The sequence below is a fragment of the Rutilus rutilus genome, assembly GCF_951802725.1.
Source record: "Rutilus rutilus genome assembly, chromosome: 5".
In the NCBI taxonomy this organism is placed as follows: domain Eukaryota; kingdom Metazoa; phylum Chordata; class Actinopteri; order Cypriniformes; family Leuciscidae; genus Rutilus; species Rutilus rutilus.
In genome coordinates this window covers 10281132-10301371 of record NC_140213.1, presented here as the reverse complement: position 1 = coordinate 10301371, position 20240 = coordinate 10281132, and the positions used below count along the sequence as shown (strand labels likewise).

Sequence of the window (20240 nt, the reverse complement as noted above, 5' to 3'; positions counted from 1 at the left end):
TTTGGAAACATTACGATTTTTTTTATATTTTTGAAAGAAGTCTCTAATGCTTATCAAGGCTCCGTTTATTTGATCAAAAATACAGAAAAAAACTGTAATATTGTGAAATATTATTACAACTTAAAATAATAGTTTTCTATTTGAAAAATAATTTATTCCTGTGATGCAAAGCTGAATTTTCAGCATCATTACTCCAGTCTTCAGTGTCACATGTGACATCCAGTCTATTACATGATCCTTTAGAAATCATTCTAATATTCTGATTTATTATGAGTGTTGGAAACATAGCCTAATATATTTGATGAATAAAAGGTTAAAAAGAACTGCATTTATTCAAAATAAAAAAATATTTTCTATAATATAAATCTTCTTTACTATCACTTTTTACCAATTTAACACATCCTTGCTGAATAAAAGTATTGATTTATTTCAAAAAAAAATAAAAAAAAATAAATTACTGACCCCAAATTACTGACCAGTAGGCTAGTGTATATTGTTGTTACAAAAGATTTCTATTTTTAAAACATTTGCTTCTTTTTCTTTTTTTCTCTCTTTTTTTACTTTTTATTCATCAAAGTATCCTAAAAAAAGTATCTCAGGTTATGAAAAAATATTAAGCAGCAGAACTGTTTCCAACTTTGATAATGAATCATCATATTAGAATAATTTCTAAAGGATCATGTGATAGACTGGAGTAATGATCCTGAAAATTCAGCTTTGCATCACAGAAATAAATGATAATTTAAAGTATAATAAATTGAAAACCAATTATTTGTAATAACATATCACAATATTAAAAAAAAATTCTGTATTTTTGATCTAATAAATGCAGGCTTGATGAGCAGAAGAAACTTCTTTCAAAAACATTAAAAATAGTAATGTTTCCAAACTTTTGATCTGTACTGTACATAAAGCAAATTAATTATCATTGCAAAGATAAGCAACTAATTTTTAGCAAAAACAGAGCAAATTTTACAGATGACGTTACATTGTCCTCATTACTTGTGTACACTGTAAACCAGAACTCAAAGTATTTAACCAAGTAGGGTTCAAATTAATATGCTTATGTACAATAAAATCTAAATCTAAAGTTCTACTAAATTGATTCATTGATGTAAAAAAAAAAAAAAAAAAAACCAATTACCTAAAAAAATACCTCAATTTTGGGAGTTCTGCTAACTTATTAGGCTTTACTTAATATTCAACAATATTATTGACTGCACTGACACTATTGGATGAGAACTGAACTGAGCTAAACAACGACACAACAGTTTTTTCTGCAGAACTGCTTTATAGATTAAATTAACTAATTTAACAATTGATGATCTGTACAACGGAACTGAATCAACACTGAACTGACTTCAGCTGAACAATGACACCATTTTCTTTTAGAGCTGCTGTACATCCGAAATGAACTGTTTGCATTCCTTAATCATTTTCCTGTTATCACTGTAAAGCTGCTTTGAAACAATCTGTATTGGATAAAGTGCTATATGAGTAAAGGTGACTTTACATAGAGTGTGAAAAAAGGATAGTCTTGGGGGTAACACATTACAAATAACGTGAGTGTATGTTTATTCCTGTTTTGGTTTGGTTCTTTGTCTGTTCTATGCTTGTGTGTGTTCACCTAGTTTCTTTGTGTGTGCTAGTTAGCCTAATTAGTAAAGTAACACATTACTTTTAAATTTACAACAAAATATCTGAATTATTTTTTAAATAAGTAACATAAGTTGGGAGTAAATGCAGAGGCTGTCATGATTAGGACTCTTATTTTGATATTCTGTTTTGTTTTGTTCCTTTAGTTCCTGTATCCATGCTCTGTTTAGTTTGTTCAGAGCATAGATATCATATATAAAGGCTAGATGTCTCGTGCGCACTGCTGGCCAATGGAGGTCGACGTCCGCACGTGGCGGCCATCTTGCGACAGTGTACTCGCTCACTACTTCAATGGTGCATGTACTTTTAAATAACCATAACTTGCTCATTTTTCTACCGATTTTCAAACGGTTTGGTTTGTTATAAACGTCAGAGATGTAGTTATGACACTGCATACATACACTGCATACAAATGAAAAATTATAACATACATTTTCAAGCATTCGGAATTATAGCCACGTTAATAACGTTTGTAAGAAACCAAACCGTTTGTAAATCCGTCAAGATTTCAGCGAGATAAGAGGATTTGTGTGCGTGCTGATCATTCACCTTAATGCACAGAGCACTGTCACAAGATGGCCGAACGATGATGCCGGAAGTGACTGCGCCATAAGGCATCTAGCGTTTATATATGATATCTATGGTTCAGAGAATGTCTAATAAGGCGAGAAGTTTCACTCTCAATACACTTCCGGCTTCTGAAATGGTTGCAGTTCCACTTTGATTCCATATGAGGGCGCTCACAGGACGAGTGCAGAATGAATGGAGGTCAATGGCGCTATACCCATCAAAATCCACTTTTCTCAGGATATAATTTTTTGTCTAGTAATTTGAATATTGTATTCGAAAGGAGATGCAAAGAAATTACACACTGCTGGGTGTTAGATTTTTTAGAGTCACTTATTTGCTTTAAAAAGTCTTTTAAAGTGTCAATGACGTCATACACGACCAGAGATACTGCGTCTGCTTTACGGCAATCCTTAATCCTTCAGTCACTTTGGTGCTTTCGCACTCTGCACTTTCTTTTCTCTCGAGGCATCGACAACACAGCTGACACAGGTAAATACACGTGCTAGAAGAGTTTTTGTTTTGTTTGTTTCTGGTCCCGCTTCGGATGCCACCAAGCGGTATCTCTGGTCGTAATCAGTCCTTCACTGACCAATCAGCGTTCATTAGCAGAATGCTAGCGTGTTATGGGCAACAACAACTCAACCTGTAAGAAATCGAAAGGACATAAGTACTCGTTCATTCAACTTTCGACCTATAACCCATGTTGAACTTGCAAAACCTACTATCGAATCTGAGATTTCTCAACGGCAATCGGGTGAAAGAGACAAATTTAGCCGTCTAGCCCCATAGACTCCCAATCATTCTGCACTCATGGGCGATCGCCCCCAGTGGAACTCTGGTGGTACTACAACCAAAATTCGGTACAATAGGACTTAATAGGGAGTGGGCAGGCTCTCCGTAGACGGGCTCTGGTTTGTTTCATTCATCTCTTCCTCGTTTGTTCCTATGATTACATATTATCTGCACCTATCTGTCATTATGTTCGCCTTGTATTTATACTCCGTTTAGTCCCTTGTCGGTTCTCGTCTAGTTTGCGTGGTTGTTTTATTTTTCTGCGTATTGTGATTTAAAGACTGTGTTCTTTCTGATACCCTTCTTCATGGCGAAATGAAGCTTTGTGAAGCACTGGGGCTTTCCCCCTCGACTGTATCGTAAAATGGTTCATTACTCGAAGCTTTTCAACACGTTGCACACTAACGACATCTTGTGGTCAAAAGGTGGAAAAGCTGCCTTTCTATCCCAGAAAAAAACTTCTCTTTTTTTCCATTTAATAAATCACTTTTTGCTCTGTAAACCACAAGGCAATACAATTAATCCTCATAATTCATGTGTTAGTGCTGATGTAGTTATTATACAATGTATGAACAAACAACTGTATGAATTAATTTATGAAAAAAAAATATAATGGGACTAATTCACTTGTACAGAAACAATTCGTATGAATTGATCTACAAAATGCAGCTTTATTCACATAAACTTTATCCTCAGTCCTAATCCTACGAGTTCATAGGCAAGGCTCATGTAGGCATAGATAATCAAAATGAAAGAAAATTGTTGTGGAATGGTGAAGTGCTTGTGAACTGGGGAGCTGACATTTTATTTTGTGGGTAATTTAATAAATTAAAGTTTTTTATTAAGGAACAGGACTTGTTCAACAGTGTGAGGGCTAAGTCTATTTCTTTTTTTATTTTCTACTGGCGAAGGGCATGACACTCGCTCGAAACCTGCTCAAGGGGTTCGCGCTATTTTTTAATCTGAATACGAAGCAGTCACGTGACTGTGTGTGGAAACGAAGCTTCGGACGTCACGGATCACGTGGTTATGGCAAAACGAATCAAGCTCCGATGGGGCAAAACTGTGCAAACATGATGGTTATTGTAGTTCTAGACTAAATGTGAGCATGCATTTATTTATCTCACTTGCACAAAAACAGACTCAGTATTCCTCAAAATGAATAAATCAGTGAAATGCAAACTCCATAATGCCATAATTAAATGTTAAATAAAACAAATAACTACTTTATGTATTGAATCTCACTTTATCAATGCCTTTGCTGCTGACCTTTTGATGATCCAATTCAACCATACAAATAAGCAAAAAATACCTTATAGTTAAACATCACATTGGTGGTTTTTTATTGCTGAATTAAGAGTGTTGAACTTTCTCCTGCATCCTATTCTTCTGCAGTCGAGAATGGCAGCACAGCTCTACTGCACAGATGTAAATGTGCATTTCCGTCAGCCTCAGCAATTTGCATTTCCTCAGATTCATTTCACTTTTGGTGTGAAAGGGCCTTTATATTTGCCAAAAAAAAAGAACGTTGGTTTTAATTTATTTTTTGTTTAAAAACAAAAAGCCCAGCCCAGGAAAGGAAAAAGTAATGCAAAAGTAATGTAACATTACTTTCCATAAAAAGTAACTAAGTAACACAATTAGTTACTTTTTTTTTTTTGATAGTAATTCAATAAAATATGCAATATTCTAATAAATTACTTTTAAAAGTAACTTTCCTTAACACTGATTACAGAGTCACCAAGGCAAGATCAAGGGGAAAAAAATAACATTCAACACTGAATTTAATTGAATACTGAAATGTAAAAAGTCAACCACAGAATTTTAACTAGGCCTATTTGGACAGTAAAATATTTATTTATTATTATTCCTTTTATTATTGTTGTTGTTGTTGTTTTCTGCATGGAATTTCATTATTTGATGGATTTAGATTAAACATTTTGTGGTAAATTCTTAAATATTGTAATTATACTGTTCAAAAGTTTGAGCTCAGTAAGTTTTTTTGTTTAAAGAAATATTACTTTTATTCAGCAAGAAAGCATTAAATTGATCAAAAGTGACTGCGGAAATAACTGCGGAAAATTCTGCTTTGCCATTACAAGAATGAATTACATTTTAAAATATATTAAAATAGAACACATTAATAATATTTCACAATATTGCTGTTTTTACTGTGTTTTTAATTAAATAACTGCAGCCTTGGTGAGTGAAGAGACTTCTTTCAGAAACATCAAAAAAATCTTACCAACCCCAAACTTTTGAACGGTAGTGTATATAAGCTTACTTGATGTTTGTAGATTCTCTGAAATGAGTGCTGAACATACTTTGTTTGTTAACCGTTCAAATTGATTTACTTGTGCCATCTGGTGGAAAGGAGAAAGACGATCATAAAGCTATGATAAGTTGTGTTTTCTATTTATTTTCTATGATATTTGCAATTTTTGCAACCCTTTTACAAAATTTGGGACGTGTAAACACAGTTTGTCAGGACTTTGGACTTGTTTTGACCACTAGAGGTCCTCATTGTGTTTCATTTTCAGTTTTTCCACCATTGTATCCTGTGTCGTTGTTTTCTCCTATGTCTTGTTTCCAGTCAGGGTATTCAATTTGCTCTGTTCCTCTGTGTTTTATGTGTTGTGTGAACAATCTGGAGTTACAGTTTGAAATTACTTTATGGATTGTCTTGGATTTACTTTTTGGACTTATTAACAATATTTAGACATTTTAAGAGTTCTCCTTGACTGTGCACTCGTTTCTGCACCATTTCCTGTGTTCGGCCCACGAAGCCTAATTCATATCTCGGTCCTGACAAAGTTTCAAATCTTTATTTGAGTGATTTGCAATTTACTATTTGTTAACATTAAGCAATCATCAGTTAGACTGAAACCGAATAATTATAGATGATGTAATATGATTATTTGAAACCAAAAGGGAAAAAAAATTCCCCACAATGAAGACCTGACATCATATACAATTGCTTACTGAGGAAAGTGAGTAAAGGGTGAGCACAGTGTTTTATCATTTCACTTCTTTCCCAGAGAGTGGGAGGACACAAGTGTTTGTTGTTGGAAATGGACAGCAGGTGCTTCCTGAGGGGAATCATCAGACATGGGTACTTCTTCCACTCCAGAATATAATTCAGGGGACCTGTTACCACAGCTTATAAATGCATGGTTGCAAGTTAAAAATTCGAATGTATTGATTTAATTAAACCTTTTAGGTTGCAAACATTACTTTGAGTTCTTTTGAAATAATAATGTTGATCATTGCATTAACTTAATATTGTGTGTCTGTAATTTAAACTCAAATTTAATTCAAAATTAAGTTGTAGTCACTTAATTAAGTTGTAGTAACCTAATGTCTACCAAAGTCTTGATAACTTTGGAAATTGGGTAGTGGATTTCTAGTTCCCAGCATGCTTTGGATAGGTCTGAATAAATGTTTAAAATAAGTGTTATTTTGTTTGTTTTTTAGGTGAAAGACCTGTTAGTGTTTAATGCTGTTATGTTTGACCTTTAAAACAGTTTCTGTAATGTTGTAAAGTTTTTGTGGTTATTTGTGCTGAAGTGTAGATAAATGAAGGTAAACACTACATTGACTCTATAAGCAATGACTGCACTTATGCCAGAGACCTAGTAACCACAGCCTCAGATGTCACGCCAAAGGACCATCGGTTGAACTTCTGATGCATAATGACACACTTAACTGGAAACACTTCAGGAGTTTCGAAGTCGTCATTTGTTGAATTCGACAGGATTTCTGGGAGACGTGTGTGTTGCGTTCTTTAACGATATGCCTGGAAACAAAGCCGTTGTGACGCCAAACCCCCTCATGGAGGAACAAAGCCATCATGTTTACAACTGTGACAATGAGTGCTTATCAGGATCAACTAAATGCTGGATTTTCAAAAGTATGTGATTGTGAAGTACAGTGAGGAAAATAAGTATTTGAACACCCTGCTATTGTGCAAGTTCTCCCACTTGGAAATCATGGAGGGGTCTGAAATTGTCATCGTAGGTGCATGTCCACTGTGAGAGACATAATCAAAAAAAAAAAAAATCCAGATATCACTATATATGATTTTTTAACTATTTATTTGTATGATACAGCTGCAAATAAGTATTTGAACACCTGTCTATCAGCTAGAATTCTGACCCTCAAAGACCTGTTAGTCTGCCTTTAAAATGTCCACCTCCACTCCATTTATTATCCTAAATTAGATGCACCTGTTTGAGGTCGTTAGCTGCATAAAGACACCAGAATCCAACTACTAACATGGCCAAGACCAAAGAGCTGTCCAAAGACACTAGAGACAAAATTGTACACCTCCACAAGGCTGGAAAGGGCTACGGGGAAATTGCCAAGCAGCTTGGTGAAAAAAGGTCCACTGTTGGAGCAATCATTAGAAAATGGAAGAAGCTAAACATGACTGTCAATCTCCCTCGGACTGGGGCTCCATGCAAGATCTCACCTCGTGGGGTCTCAATGATCCTAAGAAAGGTGAGAAATCAGCCCAGAACTACACGGGAGGAGCTGGTCAATGACCTGAAAAGAGCTGGGACCACCGTTTCCAAGGTTACTGTTGGTAATACACTAAGACGTCATGGTTTGAAATCATGCATGGCACGGAAGGTTCCCCTGCTTAAACCAGCACATGTCAAGGCACGTCTTAAGTTTGCCAATGACCATTTGGATGATCCAGAGGAGTCATGGGAGAAAGTCATGTGTTCAGATGAGACCAAAATAGAACTTTTTGGTCATAATTCCACTAAACGTGTTTGGAGGAAGAAGAATGATGAGTACCATCCCAAGAACACCATCCCTACTGTGAAGCATGGGGGGTGGTAGCATCATGCTTTGGGGGTGTTTTTCTGCACATGGGACAGGGCGACTGCACTGTATTAAGGAGAGGATGACCGGGGCCATGTATTGCGAGATTTTGGGGAACAACCTCCTTCCCTCAGTTAGAGCATTGAAGATGGGTCGAGGCTGGGTCTTCCAACATGACAATGACCCGAAGCACACAGCCAGGATAACCAAGGAGTGGCTCTGTAAGAAGCATATCAAGGTTCTGGCGTGGCCTAGCCAGTCTCCAGACCTAAACCCAATAGAGAATCTTTGGAGGGAGCTCAAACTCCGTGTTTCTCAGCGACAGCCCAGAAACCTGACTGATCTAGAGAAGATCTGTGTGGAGGAGTGGGCCAAAATCCCTCCTGCAGTGTGTGCAAACCTGGTGAAAAACTACAGGAAACGTTTGACCTCTGTAATTGCAAACAAAGGCTACTGTACCAAATATTAACATTGATTTTCTCAGGTGTTCAAATACTTATTTGCAGCTGTATCATACAAATAAATAGTTAAAAAATCATACATTGTGATTTCTGGATTTTTTTTTTTTAGATTATGTCTCTCACAGTGGACATGCACCTACGATGACAATTTCAGACCCCTCCATGATTTCCAATTGGGAGAACTTGCAAAATAGCAGGGTGTTCAAATACTTATTTTCCTCACTGTATGTGAAGGAAACTTGGTTGCTTTACATGTCAGCGGTCCTCGGCCAATGAAAGCAGCGATGGAGTCAATCTGAAGGTCTGGTTATGCGAGACTAGTCCAGTCAAGTCAAGTCACCTTTATTTATATAGCGCTTTTTACAATACAGATTGTATCAAAGCAGCTTTACAGTGATAACAGGAACATAATGCAACAGAGTTTGTCTCCAGAAGAAAATAGCGTCACAGTCCAGCTTAAGTAAGTTCAGTGATGTTTCATTTTTGTTGTAAAAAAGTTATATATGGCCGCTCTGGAGAAAACCATGATGTCATCGTCCATCTCTGTTCAGTTCTCAATAATCAATAACATTGTTGAATATTAAATTAAATGTTAGCAAGCCATTAGGACTAGTGACCTAGTAATGTCCCACTTGTTCATTAACATGCTAAATAAGTTACATATGGCATGTGCTATGATAACTCTGGATTTTAACTGAAATAGTAAGTCTAAGATTAATTTGTTCCAGGGCTCAAGTTGAAGCGACTTTTTTTTTTTTTGAGTAATCAGCTTACAAATGTTTGGTTTATGTTACAAACAAAGAGGACATTTTATTTCAGGTGGATCATGTCATGTGACACGTCATTCAGCAGTGTGTGCACTGAACTTACCAGTTTGACTGCAGGTCTTCACAAGTATCTTATTCTTTGTAAAGGAATGATTTGGATGTTTCGATCGTTAAAAAAGGATTGCATACTAAAAAAAAAAAAAAAAAAAAAGAAAAAGATTGATTTATCTGAACTTGAGCCCACCTGAGAAATTCTCATTTAATAACAATAATAGCCTACCTTCTAATGTTTACTAATAAATAAAAAAATCTGTACAATATAATAAAAATAATTAAAATAAATAATGAAATACTCAATAATAAATCAATTATTCAATTTAAATAGCGACACAATCGCACAAAAACAATGACGCCATCAGTAGACTTCATATTCCAAGCTCCTTTGTACTTCTAAACCTCTACAATCTCTGATTGGTTGCGTGCTTCTGGTAGGCGGGAACAATGCTTTATGGGCGTGCTCTTACATTCCGATTAGCTGTTGTGAATGTCAATCATCAGAGCAATTCTAGTGTCTGGTTTCCTGTGTTACCGCCCTTGGGCTGAGACAGTGAAGAAGGGTGCGGGAATTTCTTTGCTTTCCGACCAAGAATAGGTCAATAAAGGGTACAACACTTGCAGGAATTTTTCTAAGGTAAGAAATATGTTTCGTCCTCTCTCAGCGTGAGGGTTACATTTAGGTAGAGTTCATAAATGTAGAGGTTTGAGTGGTTCAGGAGTTAGCTGGCTAAGCGCTCGAGCGCTGATATCCGTATGAGCGTGAGCAGATGGGCCAACAGTTTATGATATTACAATGATCCAAAACTATCAAATGATCTTGTAAGCATAGCACACTGAGCCTATTATATATACTTCGTAATATGTTGAAACGGATACATGATCAAAACTAATTAACACATGCTTCACTGATTTTATCAAGGTAACGTTAACACTTGAGACCATATGTGATATGGGCACCCATCATAGTAAATGATACATCATGTACTGTAAAAACTACACACATATTTGATTCAGTCTGATTTCTCATAGTTGTATTACAATATAGCTGGATTTAATCTCATAATGTATATTTGAAATCTGATTACTAAGTTACATCCTAATACATAATTTAGGACTTTCGGGCGTTTTGATCGTTATTAAAAAGGGGCTGCGTAATTTAAGTTTTGTATAATTGTCCATATGTGTATACTGTAAATGATTTAGTATAATAATAATAATGTGAATGCTTCCTTTAGATCTGTTTATAAGAATTGCAGACGCTATAGCGTGCACGCGCTGATGCTGATGATAATGCGGTCTCGCGCAGGTCATGGCTTTTGCTTAATTGTGTGTTTATAGTGTGACGTTATTATTATTATTTAGCTGTCTCGCACAGAGCGAGCGCAGCTGTGCAGTATGTGAGCTCTTGTGTCTCGTTATAACGGGTGTGGTCTTCACCCGGGGCTTGACTCTGCGTGGTTTTACATAACTGACTCATGGGATTTAATGCATAGTATATACACAATATAGTTCACTTTCCGCAAAGGCATTATGAAGGAGTGAGAATGAAAACTGTTCTCAAAAAACATGTGCTGCTTTTAGACATGATGATGGATGAATTAAAGAGCTCATGAGTCTTTTTAATGTAATCATTTCTTTGTTATTAGTGAAAACGATCACTGCCAGTGCCAGGGCCCTTCTATCTATCTATCTATCTATCTATCTATCTATCTATCTATCTATCTATCTATCTATCTATCTATCTATCTATCTATCTATCTATCTATCTATCTATCTATCTATCTATCTATCTATCTATCTATCTACTTGAAGGCTGGACATTTGTTTGTAATGATTTTTTATCTTCCTGAAATGGCACTTTTAAAGAGCACTTGTCAAGAGTAATGATCGCTAGATGTAGCCTACCTCTTACACAATAAACATTTCAAAACCCACCCTCCATCTGGCTTCGATAAGCCTCAGTCTCTGTCTCTCAGAGGAAGTGCTTGATGAGGATTCTCAATGTTGTCACTGTCAGAAGCACAGATAATTTTTCCCCTTGCTAGAGTAATGAAGCAGATCTCCTCACATTTCCTCTTTTGAGTTTAATTTGAGTGAATACGGAACCAATATTGACACCAGTAAGTCAATAATATACCCCATAAGTTTGTGGTCAATACTGGTCAAAGGTTTGGAAACACATTTTTTTATGTTTCTCTTAAGTCTCTTATGATCATCAAGTCTGCCTTTATAAAAAAAAAAAAAAAAAAAAAATTATATTACAATTTAAAATAATGTTTTTCTGTTGTAATATACTTTAAAATAAAATTTATTTCTGTGATCAAAGCTGATTTATCATCAGTCATACCTCCACTCCAGTGTCACATGATCCTTCAGAAATCAGATTTGTTTTTTATCAATTTAACACATCCTTGCTGAATAAGTATCCTATTAATTTCTTTCCAAAAAATAAAGAAATAAATGCTGTTCTTTTTCCCCAAACTTTCATTCATCAAAGAATCCTGAAAAAAGTATCACAGGTTATAAAAAAATATTATTTTTTATTTTATATTTCCGACATTGATAAATCAGCATTTTAGAATGATTTCTGAAGGATCATGTGACACTGAAGACTGGAGTAATGATGCTGAAAATGTATGCTAACTATATCCAGCAAAGTAAACTTTCAGATTGAGCGATGATTCTCACAAAACTGTATTTTCTGCAAGCTTTTTTTCATGGTATATTTAGATGTCTTTCCAAAAAAAGGACACTTGGAGACTCCAAAAGGACACCAAATAACCAACTGATGTAAGGAGTCCATATAATTCATACATTTATGCACATCAAAGCACACGGAAAAATAAACATTACAGAACAAAACTTTTCAGAATACAGTGTACATTGTGTATGGTGCAACAGCAAAGAGCTTGTTTACATTTTAGACATGCCAAGTTGCCATACTGAACAGGACTACATGGACATGCCAAAAAAAAAAAAATCCTAAACCAACCACCTTGACCTGACTGCATTTATATGCCTACACAGATCCATTCAGATTTACTAGACACTGCAACATACACATGATGACAGATAAAAACATTATCTTTGAATGTGTGTGGAAACAACGTAAAAATGTGTCTGCGCATAAATACAATGTGTGATCACTCAGTGCGTTGAGAGTGCAGTCAGCGCACACACACAGTTTGTTTGCGCATCATTCAAACAGACTCCCGTGTGCTACCTGTACGACTCCCCAAGCCCTGAAAAGTGAAGCCAAAACGTCTCGATCGCCCCCCTGGTGACTGGTCCTAGTATAGGTCATAAGCCCCGCCTCCCCGTGTTATTCAACGGGACGTGAGACCAACTAAACAATTAAATTACACTTCAAATATCTTTTTTCCAAAAGTGTTTTCTTTCATTTGCTGTCGTTTTTATCACGCTGATGCAAGTTCAAGTGTCTGTTTCAAAAATAAGTTGGTTTTTAGTTAGTTACGTGATGCGGTGGTGTAACGTCATGATTGACAGCTGTGATTGACAGGTTCTCTGAGCGAAGTAGTCGCTGAAGCACCAACGGACATTTTTTTCGGGATCTTCGGAGGACTGAGGAGATTGTATTCACTTTATTTTAAAGCAGGGCTGTGCAGTTTCGGGAATTTCTTCGCTGTATTCTCGCTTTTTGCTCGCAGGTTTCTCTATAGAGCTCCCCCTACAGCTTCGGAATAGATATTTGACAACACTGTCGAAAAACTCGTTGGCGACTCTCAGATACCAGATGCTAGTAGATCGACGACATCAAAGCAGATGGGACATTCTTTAAAACGTCTTCTTCATTCTGGTTCGAACAGCGTGAGGGAGCGCAACAATGACAGAATTTTAGCAGATTTTTTTTTGCCGTAAAGTAGGGCTGGGCGATAAAACGATAACGATAATTATCGCGATATAATTTTTCTCGATAAAACGATATCAAGAGCTCGATAAATGTTCGATAATGTTTATGCGCCAAAAGCGGAACGAAACTCATTTGAACCGCGCGCCACACGGACCATTTATCCGCTCGGCTCAAAGTCCAAACGGCAGCGCAGCGCCAGCTCACTAGAGCCGATGCATTTACTCTGATCGCTCTCGTCATGAGATCCAGTGAGAAGCGCTTGAATTCAGCGAAGAACACACATGTCGCAGTGATTTAAACCAGTTTAAAGGCAGATCAAAGCCCGTCTACGGAAAGCCTGTTCACTCCAACGCCCTATTAAGTCCTATTGGTTGTAGTTCCAATCAGAGTTCCACTGGGGGGCGCTCGCCATGAGTGCAAAATGAATGGGAGTCAATGGGGCTAGACGGCTAAATTTGTCTCCCTCACCCGATTGCCGTTGAGAAATCTCAGATTTGATTGTAGGTTTTGCAAGTTCAACATGGGTTATAGATCAAAAGTTGAATGAACGAGTACTTATTTCTTTTCGATTTCTTACAGGTTGAGTTGTTGTTGCCCATAACACGCTAGCATTCTGCTAATGACGTCAGCATTCTGACGTCATTGACATTTTGAAAGACTTTTTAAAGCAAATAAGTGACTCTAAAAAATCTAACACCAAGCAATGTGTAATTTCTTTGCATCCCCTTTCGAAAACAACATTCAAATTACTAGACAAAAAATTATATCCTAAGAAAAGTGGATTTTGAGCGGTATAGCTCCATAGACCTCCATTCATTCTGCACTCGTCATGTGAGCGCCCTCTTATGGAACAAGAGTGGAACTGCAACCGGAAGTTTATTGAGTGGCACTTCTCCCCTCATTAGACGTTCTCTGGGCAGATGAAACAGCGCTGACAAACAGGAGTAACACTGTGCGCCGAAGGCTTTTCCGTCTACAAATTCCCATCATTTACCATGGATTTACTGTAACGTTAGCCTAGTAATATTAACTGCACCATGAAATGTGGGATATACATATTGAATTGTATTATATTATTAATGTAGACGATGTATTAAAGGACTGATGGGATATAATTACAGTATTTAATAATGTATTTAGGCTACTGTTTTTCATACAAATACCATAGAAACCATAAAGTTACATTTTGCCATGATAGTGAGGTTATCATGATCTAAATGCATGATACTGGATGACCAATGGTTAAGTTTAATAAAACTCAAACAGTCAGAATATTACATTTTACCAAATAAAAATTAGCACATGCAGAAATTAATTGTCCAATAAAGATGTTTATTTTAAGGAAAAATGACAAATGGGTTGAATGTTCTACCTCAGATTTGTGAAATGTTCACCTGTTTGGCAAGTGTTTGTCATGATATGTTCTGACAATAAAGAGTAGTTTAAAACCACAATTAACGCTCTGGTTTCTACAACTTTCACTTAGGACCAAAAATCTGCCTTTAAACTTGAAAGAAATAAAGATTTGACTTTTATCGTGATAATTATCGATATCGACTGATATAAAAAAAATTATCGTGATATATTTTTTTTGGCCATATCGCCCAGCCCTAGTGTAAAGCAATTCGTTACATCGCGAGACCTGATATCACGCGATACTTCCCGCCGGCCCAAAGTGGCAAGGGTGGTTTTCTGGCTCACAGGCGCTTGGGGGTGTGAGACGACCACCATTCAACCAGAAAAAAGTCATATAGCTATTCCAATGACTCGGAAGCTGTTCGGTTAAGGTAAAAAAGTTACTTAGTTCACCTCTAACAAGCCTCTTGTCGTACTGCAATAATTTTTTTTAAAAGTGCACTCAGGGAGAGTGCATTCTGCGAGAGTGAGGGCGGAGCGTTGATTTCGCGGCTTTACTTCCTACTTAGGTCTGGTCCCGAGATCGCTTCTGCGCAGACTCAAGTCCCAAGATGTCAGCGCCATATCGGGACACTGGCGGCTTCAGTTCTCACCAATGGAAGAGAGCGAAGGGGCGTCGTCCATCTTTTTTTACAGTCTATGGTACGACTTCTGTGCGTCACCGCAATCGTCTTTACCTTGATTACAATCCGCTTCCATCAAAACTTTACTAGCGAGACGCTAGTTTGCTTTGTCCAGCTGAGAAACGTAGTTTGCAATATCATCCGGCCATATGCGGTGGGATGTTTTGACGTTCCGTTCAGTCTGTAACTGTAATAATGACACCTTCAAATAAAGTGTAACCGAGAACAGTGTAATTTTATATATATACATAGTACTGAGTAATATTAAAGCTGCAGACTGTAGTTTTTCCTCTCTGTTCGAAATCTGCAATTGCAGTTATTCACGCCGCGGTATTATCAACTTTACGTGGGTTGTGCCTCGGCACGGCACAGCGCGGATGAATCCAATGTTTTGAAGAGAATGTGCGGCTGTCAGTCACCGTGCCGGTGTGGATACTGTCATTCACAATCACAGATTCTACTTTTTGGAAGTATGACTAACATAAAAAAGTTTTGGAACATCGTAACATCCACTTTTGTCCTGACCAACTAAGGGAAAAAAAGCATTGCAGTAAATGGCACAGATTAAATCTAACGATCGCTTATCATATCACGTCAAACCATGCAAATTATACTTTGTTCTCAAATTGTTAATTTTAACAACATCAGAGGCTGATTAAAAAAGTTAGGCAATTCCATCTTTGCAAGTACATTCTGGCGGTTCTGACTCACAGACACAGCCTTTCATATTTTAAGAATTTGCTACTATTTAAACGTGAGTTTTGAGAAGTATAGAGCAGTATTACTGTCCTCTCTGCCATCTCTGATGTAAAAGCCTGGTTTTCTTTACATTAGCGCTGTTTTGGACGGATTGTTTGAATGTATTCACTTACTGGATAATTGGACTGAACTATCCCGGAGTTTAGTGGTTTAAAATGATCTGATCGCAAACAGAGAAGCAAAATCGGTGATACATTTTTTTTAAAAAATAAATCGCATGCGTCATTCGCATAAATAAATTTGAATAAATCGCATGCAAGGTTTCGTGTAGAGTCTTGCCTACAACAATGTAGGAATCAAAACAATACAAATGTTGTCTATGAATAAAGACAATGTAACTTTGAAAGTAACATTAGTAAAGGTTGTGTAAACTATTTTCAAGATTTGAGCTGAACTCATTTTTAATCGATGATAAAAACGTTTTTTTTTTTTTTTTTTTTTCTTTATCTGGAGGAAGTGTCTCAACACGTCTTGTCATTCTGAGCTCCAGAGCATTCGCTGATGTTCGTCTCTGTCATGGTTCTGACCTTTTACCCTGTGTCTTTTCATCCTTATTATGGATTTGTCCCGTAATGCACTTACAGAGCAGGACTGGCTTCCTCTGTATTTTGTCTGTCTGTCGGATTAAGAGGCGTTGATGAGGTTTGTCTGATGGACAATAACAGAGAATAACTAACATAACTAGATCCCACCCCCAGAGTTCTCTATTCTGGCTTTATCATTGTCCTCCAGACAAAAATCAGATCGCAAAATATATTTCACTTAATTAACAGATTAACAAACCGGAAGGGAAAAAAAACTGTACGATGACGAGTAGCATCTTAATATGCTGAGTTAGGTTCATTTTTGTGACGCGCTCCAAGAACAAGTTCACGGAAAGGAAACTGAGATGGCAGAAAGTGGTTTGTTGTTTTCTTTATTTTATTTTATTTTATTTTGACCAAAAATAGTATTTTAAGTAGTTTCTGCTGTTATAAGGAAACAATTCAAGTGATCGCGCACACAACATATTAGGCTAGTTCAAGCATTGCTAAGTTGGCATCTCAGCCTGTTCATTATCAAAATTAAAAAAGTCAACCAGACAAAATTACACTTTCCAAGCATAATTTTGCGCATGTGAAAGGATGATGTTTACGTTGATGATTTCTCTTTATTTACTGATATTTTACATTAATGTAATAATAAAATGTGACTTATCTGTTTGTTTTTTCTCTCAAAACCTGAATTTTATATGTATAGCATATTTTTTTTAACCATGCAGCAAATGTTTCTTGAAAAATGACTTTTTAAACCGTTTTACCGATAGTATTAATCTATCAAAATTCGTACTGTCGGTTAAAGGTTAACTGGTTAATTATGAGTATCCTCACTTTGAGTCGTTTTGGATTTGGAGGTGTTCGGGAAATGGAAAGAAGCTTGTGATTAAGGATCTTGGCTGGTTTGATCTAAGGGGCAGCCCAGGATCAAAAGGGATACTGAATTTGTTCCAGTTTTAGCACCATTTAGCCATTAAGCCACATTAACCCCTGGTTCAACTGTTCCTTTGTCTCCTACAGTAACAAGAAAAATATTGAGTAGGGAATCCTTCAGATCAACGCATTAGCTCTTCAGTCAGCTGCTGCTAGTATGTAATGTCCTTAATTTAGCTTTTGCTTGTTTAATTGAAAGTTAATGTGAACATTTATGGATGTTGACCTTGTGAGGGTCTTAACACAGTCTTAAGATGAGGTGAATAAGCTGAAACCAATCCTGCTGAGAAGCCCAATGGTATTTTACCGGATTTAACACTGGTTTTCTTAGTATTAGCGAAAGTCTACTTTACTTCTCCATTAAGCACTCATAAGTTAGATTGAGTTGAACATAAAGTCTTGCTGTGATTTGTTATTGCGTTTGGCTCAATGCAATAGTAGCACTGAATTTAAAACTCTTCATGAAAGAACATGCTAGGTCTTTGATGAATTGATGCGCAGCTTGAATTCTCTCTCGGCTTTGGCACAAGTGCCAGTTAAATACAGCTCCATCCAACATTAATACTGCGTTTTATTCCCATGCCACAGTCTGATTTAATGCTTTTGTCAACCTTCACATTTACTCTAAACTCTTCAACAACGTTGACTGCTAGGTTTAGTTTCATTACTCAGTCAAGAGCTCAAGTAAATGAGTTGTAATTGAAACGAAGAAATTCTGTAATGGCAGGATCCGTGAATAAACTGTAATCTTGTGCTGTGGTTTCCCAGGGTTTGTCGTTATATACTTTGGCAACATCTCATTTTTCTTTAGGATGCCCTGTTTTTAGTCTCTGAGTCATGGGCAAAAATGACTATTTATTCATGAATTGGTGAATAAATGACATCAGTTATTCCTGCGGTATTTTTGGTTGCTGGAATTTCCTCACGTTTTATGGGTCTGATGGCTGACTTGAGCTGGCAGGACTTTATTTAGGCTTCCCTGTCTAAAACCACAACCTTAAAATCACAATTCGCAACCCAAAAATCAAGACTATTTTTGCTGAGTGTCCCACTCAGCAATGATGATGATTCATATCTTTACTGTAACAGCCTGATGAATTTGGAGATGGTGCAGTTCTGCAGGGGAGTGAAGTTCAAAGGTCAAGGTGTTTCCATATGGGAATGAGATTAAGAGAATTAAGTTCTAGCCTGAGGTTAAAGGTCATGAGAGGGATGCTTACATGGGGAACATTTGTTGGATATCACACAGAGGACTATTATCAGTTCAGTAAACTCTCTCTCTCTCTCATTGATTAGTGGAAAAATCTGTTTGTGTTTAAGTTAGTTATGTAATGCTAGTATGTAAGTGTTCTAGTATTTGCATTTACAGAATGGAAGTCAATGGAACGATCAGTGTGTGGCAGCCTCTTTAGTGGCCGCTTCAACTTCCGGTGCAAGTCTATGGAAATTGTTGAAAATTAAGTACAAAAATAAATCTTGAGGTGTTACACGACAGAACAAAGCAATAATGATCTAATCAACCTTTACACTAAGGCATTTAAAACTTCTGGAACTCATTACTAAAATGTTATGGTTTAATATAATAGGCTAGATTAAATGTTATGTTTACTATAGTTAATAAAACAATGCCTGGACAAAAAAAAAAAAAAAAAGGCCGCAGTTTAGGTCGAAGTCTATAATTGGATTGTTATTGCAGTGATTGTTTCTGGCATGTTATATGTTTGGCAACAATTATTTTAACCCTAACTGATGCAGTGTGTAGCTTTTTATTTCGAACGATGTATCCCATGGCCATAATCCAGGATGACGATGCCAAGATTCATCGGGCTCAAATTGTGAAAGAGTGGATCAGTGATCATAGGTTTGGCCACCACAGAGTCCTGAACTTAACCCCATTGAAAGTCTTGTAGTAGATGGAGGGGTTCCACTCTTTCATAGTCAATACAAAATCTTGGACAAAAAAATAATTCAACACTTGATGGAAATAAATGTTGTGATGTTGCATAAGGTTGTTGAAATAATGTTACGACGAATGCCTTCTGTAATCAAAGCTAAAGGCGTTCCAACGAAATATTAGCGTGTGACTTTTGTTTGCTACTACCACAGTTTGCTATAGGAGAATCATACACTGGAAGCTTGCATAGCACTGAGATTTTAACAGCAACAAATCGCCTATGTTAGCGTACATAATTCATTGCATGAGAAATAGCCTTTATTCTGATGGCAGGACATGTTTGCATGTTTATTAAATACATTTTTCATCAGTTAGTCAATAATATCATTAATTGTTTTGCATTGTTGCGCTCCAAAATCTGTAACTCTCAGAGTTGCCACAGCAGGCGCTACACCAGACATTAGTTTACTGTCTTTTACAATCAGTTTTCTTTCTCAGGTCTTCTGTCATGGTAACAGTTTGAAGAATATCTTGCTGTACATGTTAGTTAAACTGTTGACATTTCTATAGTTATGTACCTGAATAATAACACATTTTTCTGTTTGCAGACACTCAATCAAACTGGACCACAGTCTCTCTCTGACGGACAGTGTGAATCATGGCTCTTCCTTTTAAGAAAGATCTGGAGAAGTATAAGGAGATCGATGAGGATGAGATTTTGGACAAGCTGTCAGAGGAGGAGCTCAAGCAACTGGAGAGTGCTCTAGATGAGATCGACCCAGAGGTGAGACACACTTTTATTCACTCTTTCAGACAGTTTGTCAAAATCTATCCAAGCTTCATTAATTGATTTCTGTGCAGAAAACTTGCAACGTGGGTCATAGTTCATATCCGGACAGGAACAAGTGTTTGTTTTAATGGCCACGTTTCGTATAGCAAATCATAAAGATGGAGTTCATGACACTTTAATTTGATTTAGGACATTTGTTTGATGGTTTCAGCACCACAGGCATTAGCAAAAGCAAAATTATGAACTCAGAGTTGTTGCAGAAGTATATCTCCCTGCATTTGTGTT

At 36.7% G+C, this 20240-nt stretch overlaps 1 protein-coding gene across 1 annotated transcript in view; it reads left to right on the top strand.

Moving 5' to 3' along the window:
• Positions 1-9610: 9610 nt before the first annotated feature.
• The window catches only part of tmod2 (tropomodulin 2), a 33934-nt gene continuing 23304 nt past the window's right edge, over positions 9611-20240 (top strand). The window contains exons 1-2 of the mRNA XM_084409018.1: positions 9611-9767; positions 19774-19949. Coding sequence (XP_084265144.1) covers positions 19824-19949 — 126 coding nt within the window. The 5' untranslated portion in view covers positions 9611-9767; positions 19774-19823. The remainder of the gene's footprint in view (positions 9768-19773; positions 19950-20240) is intronic.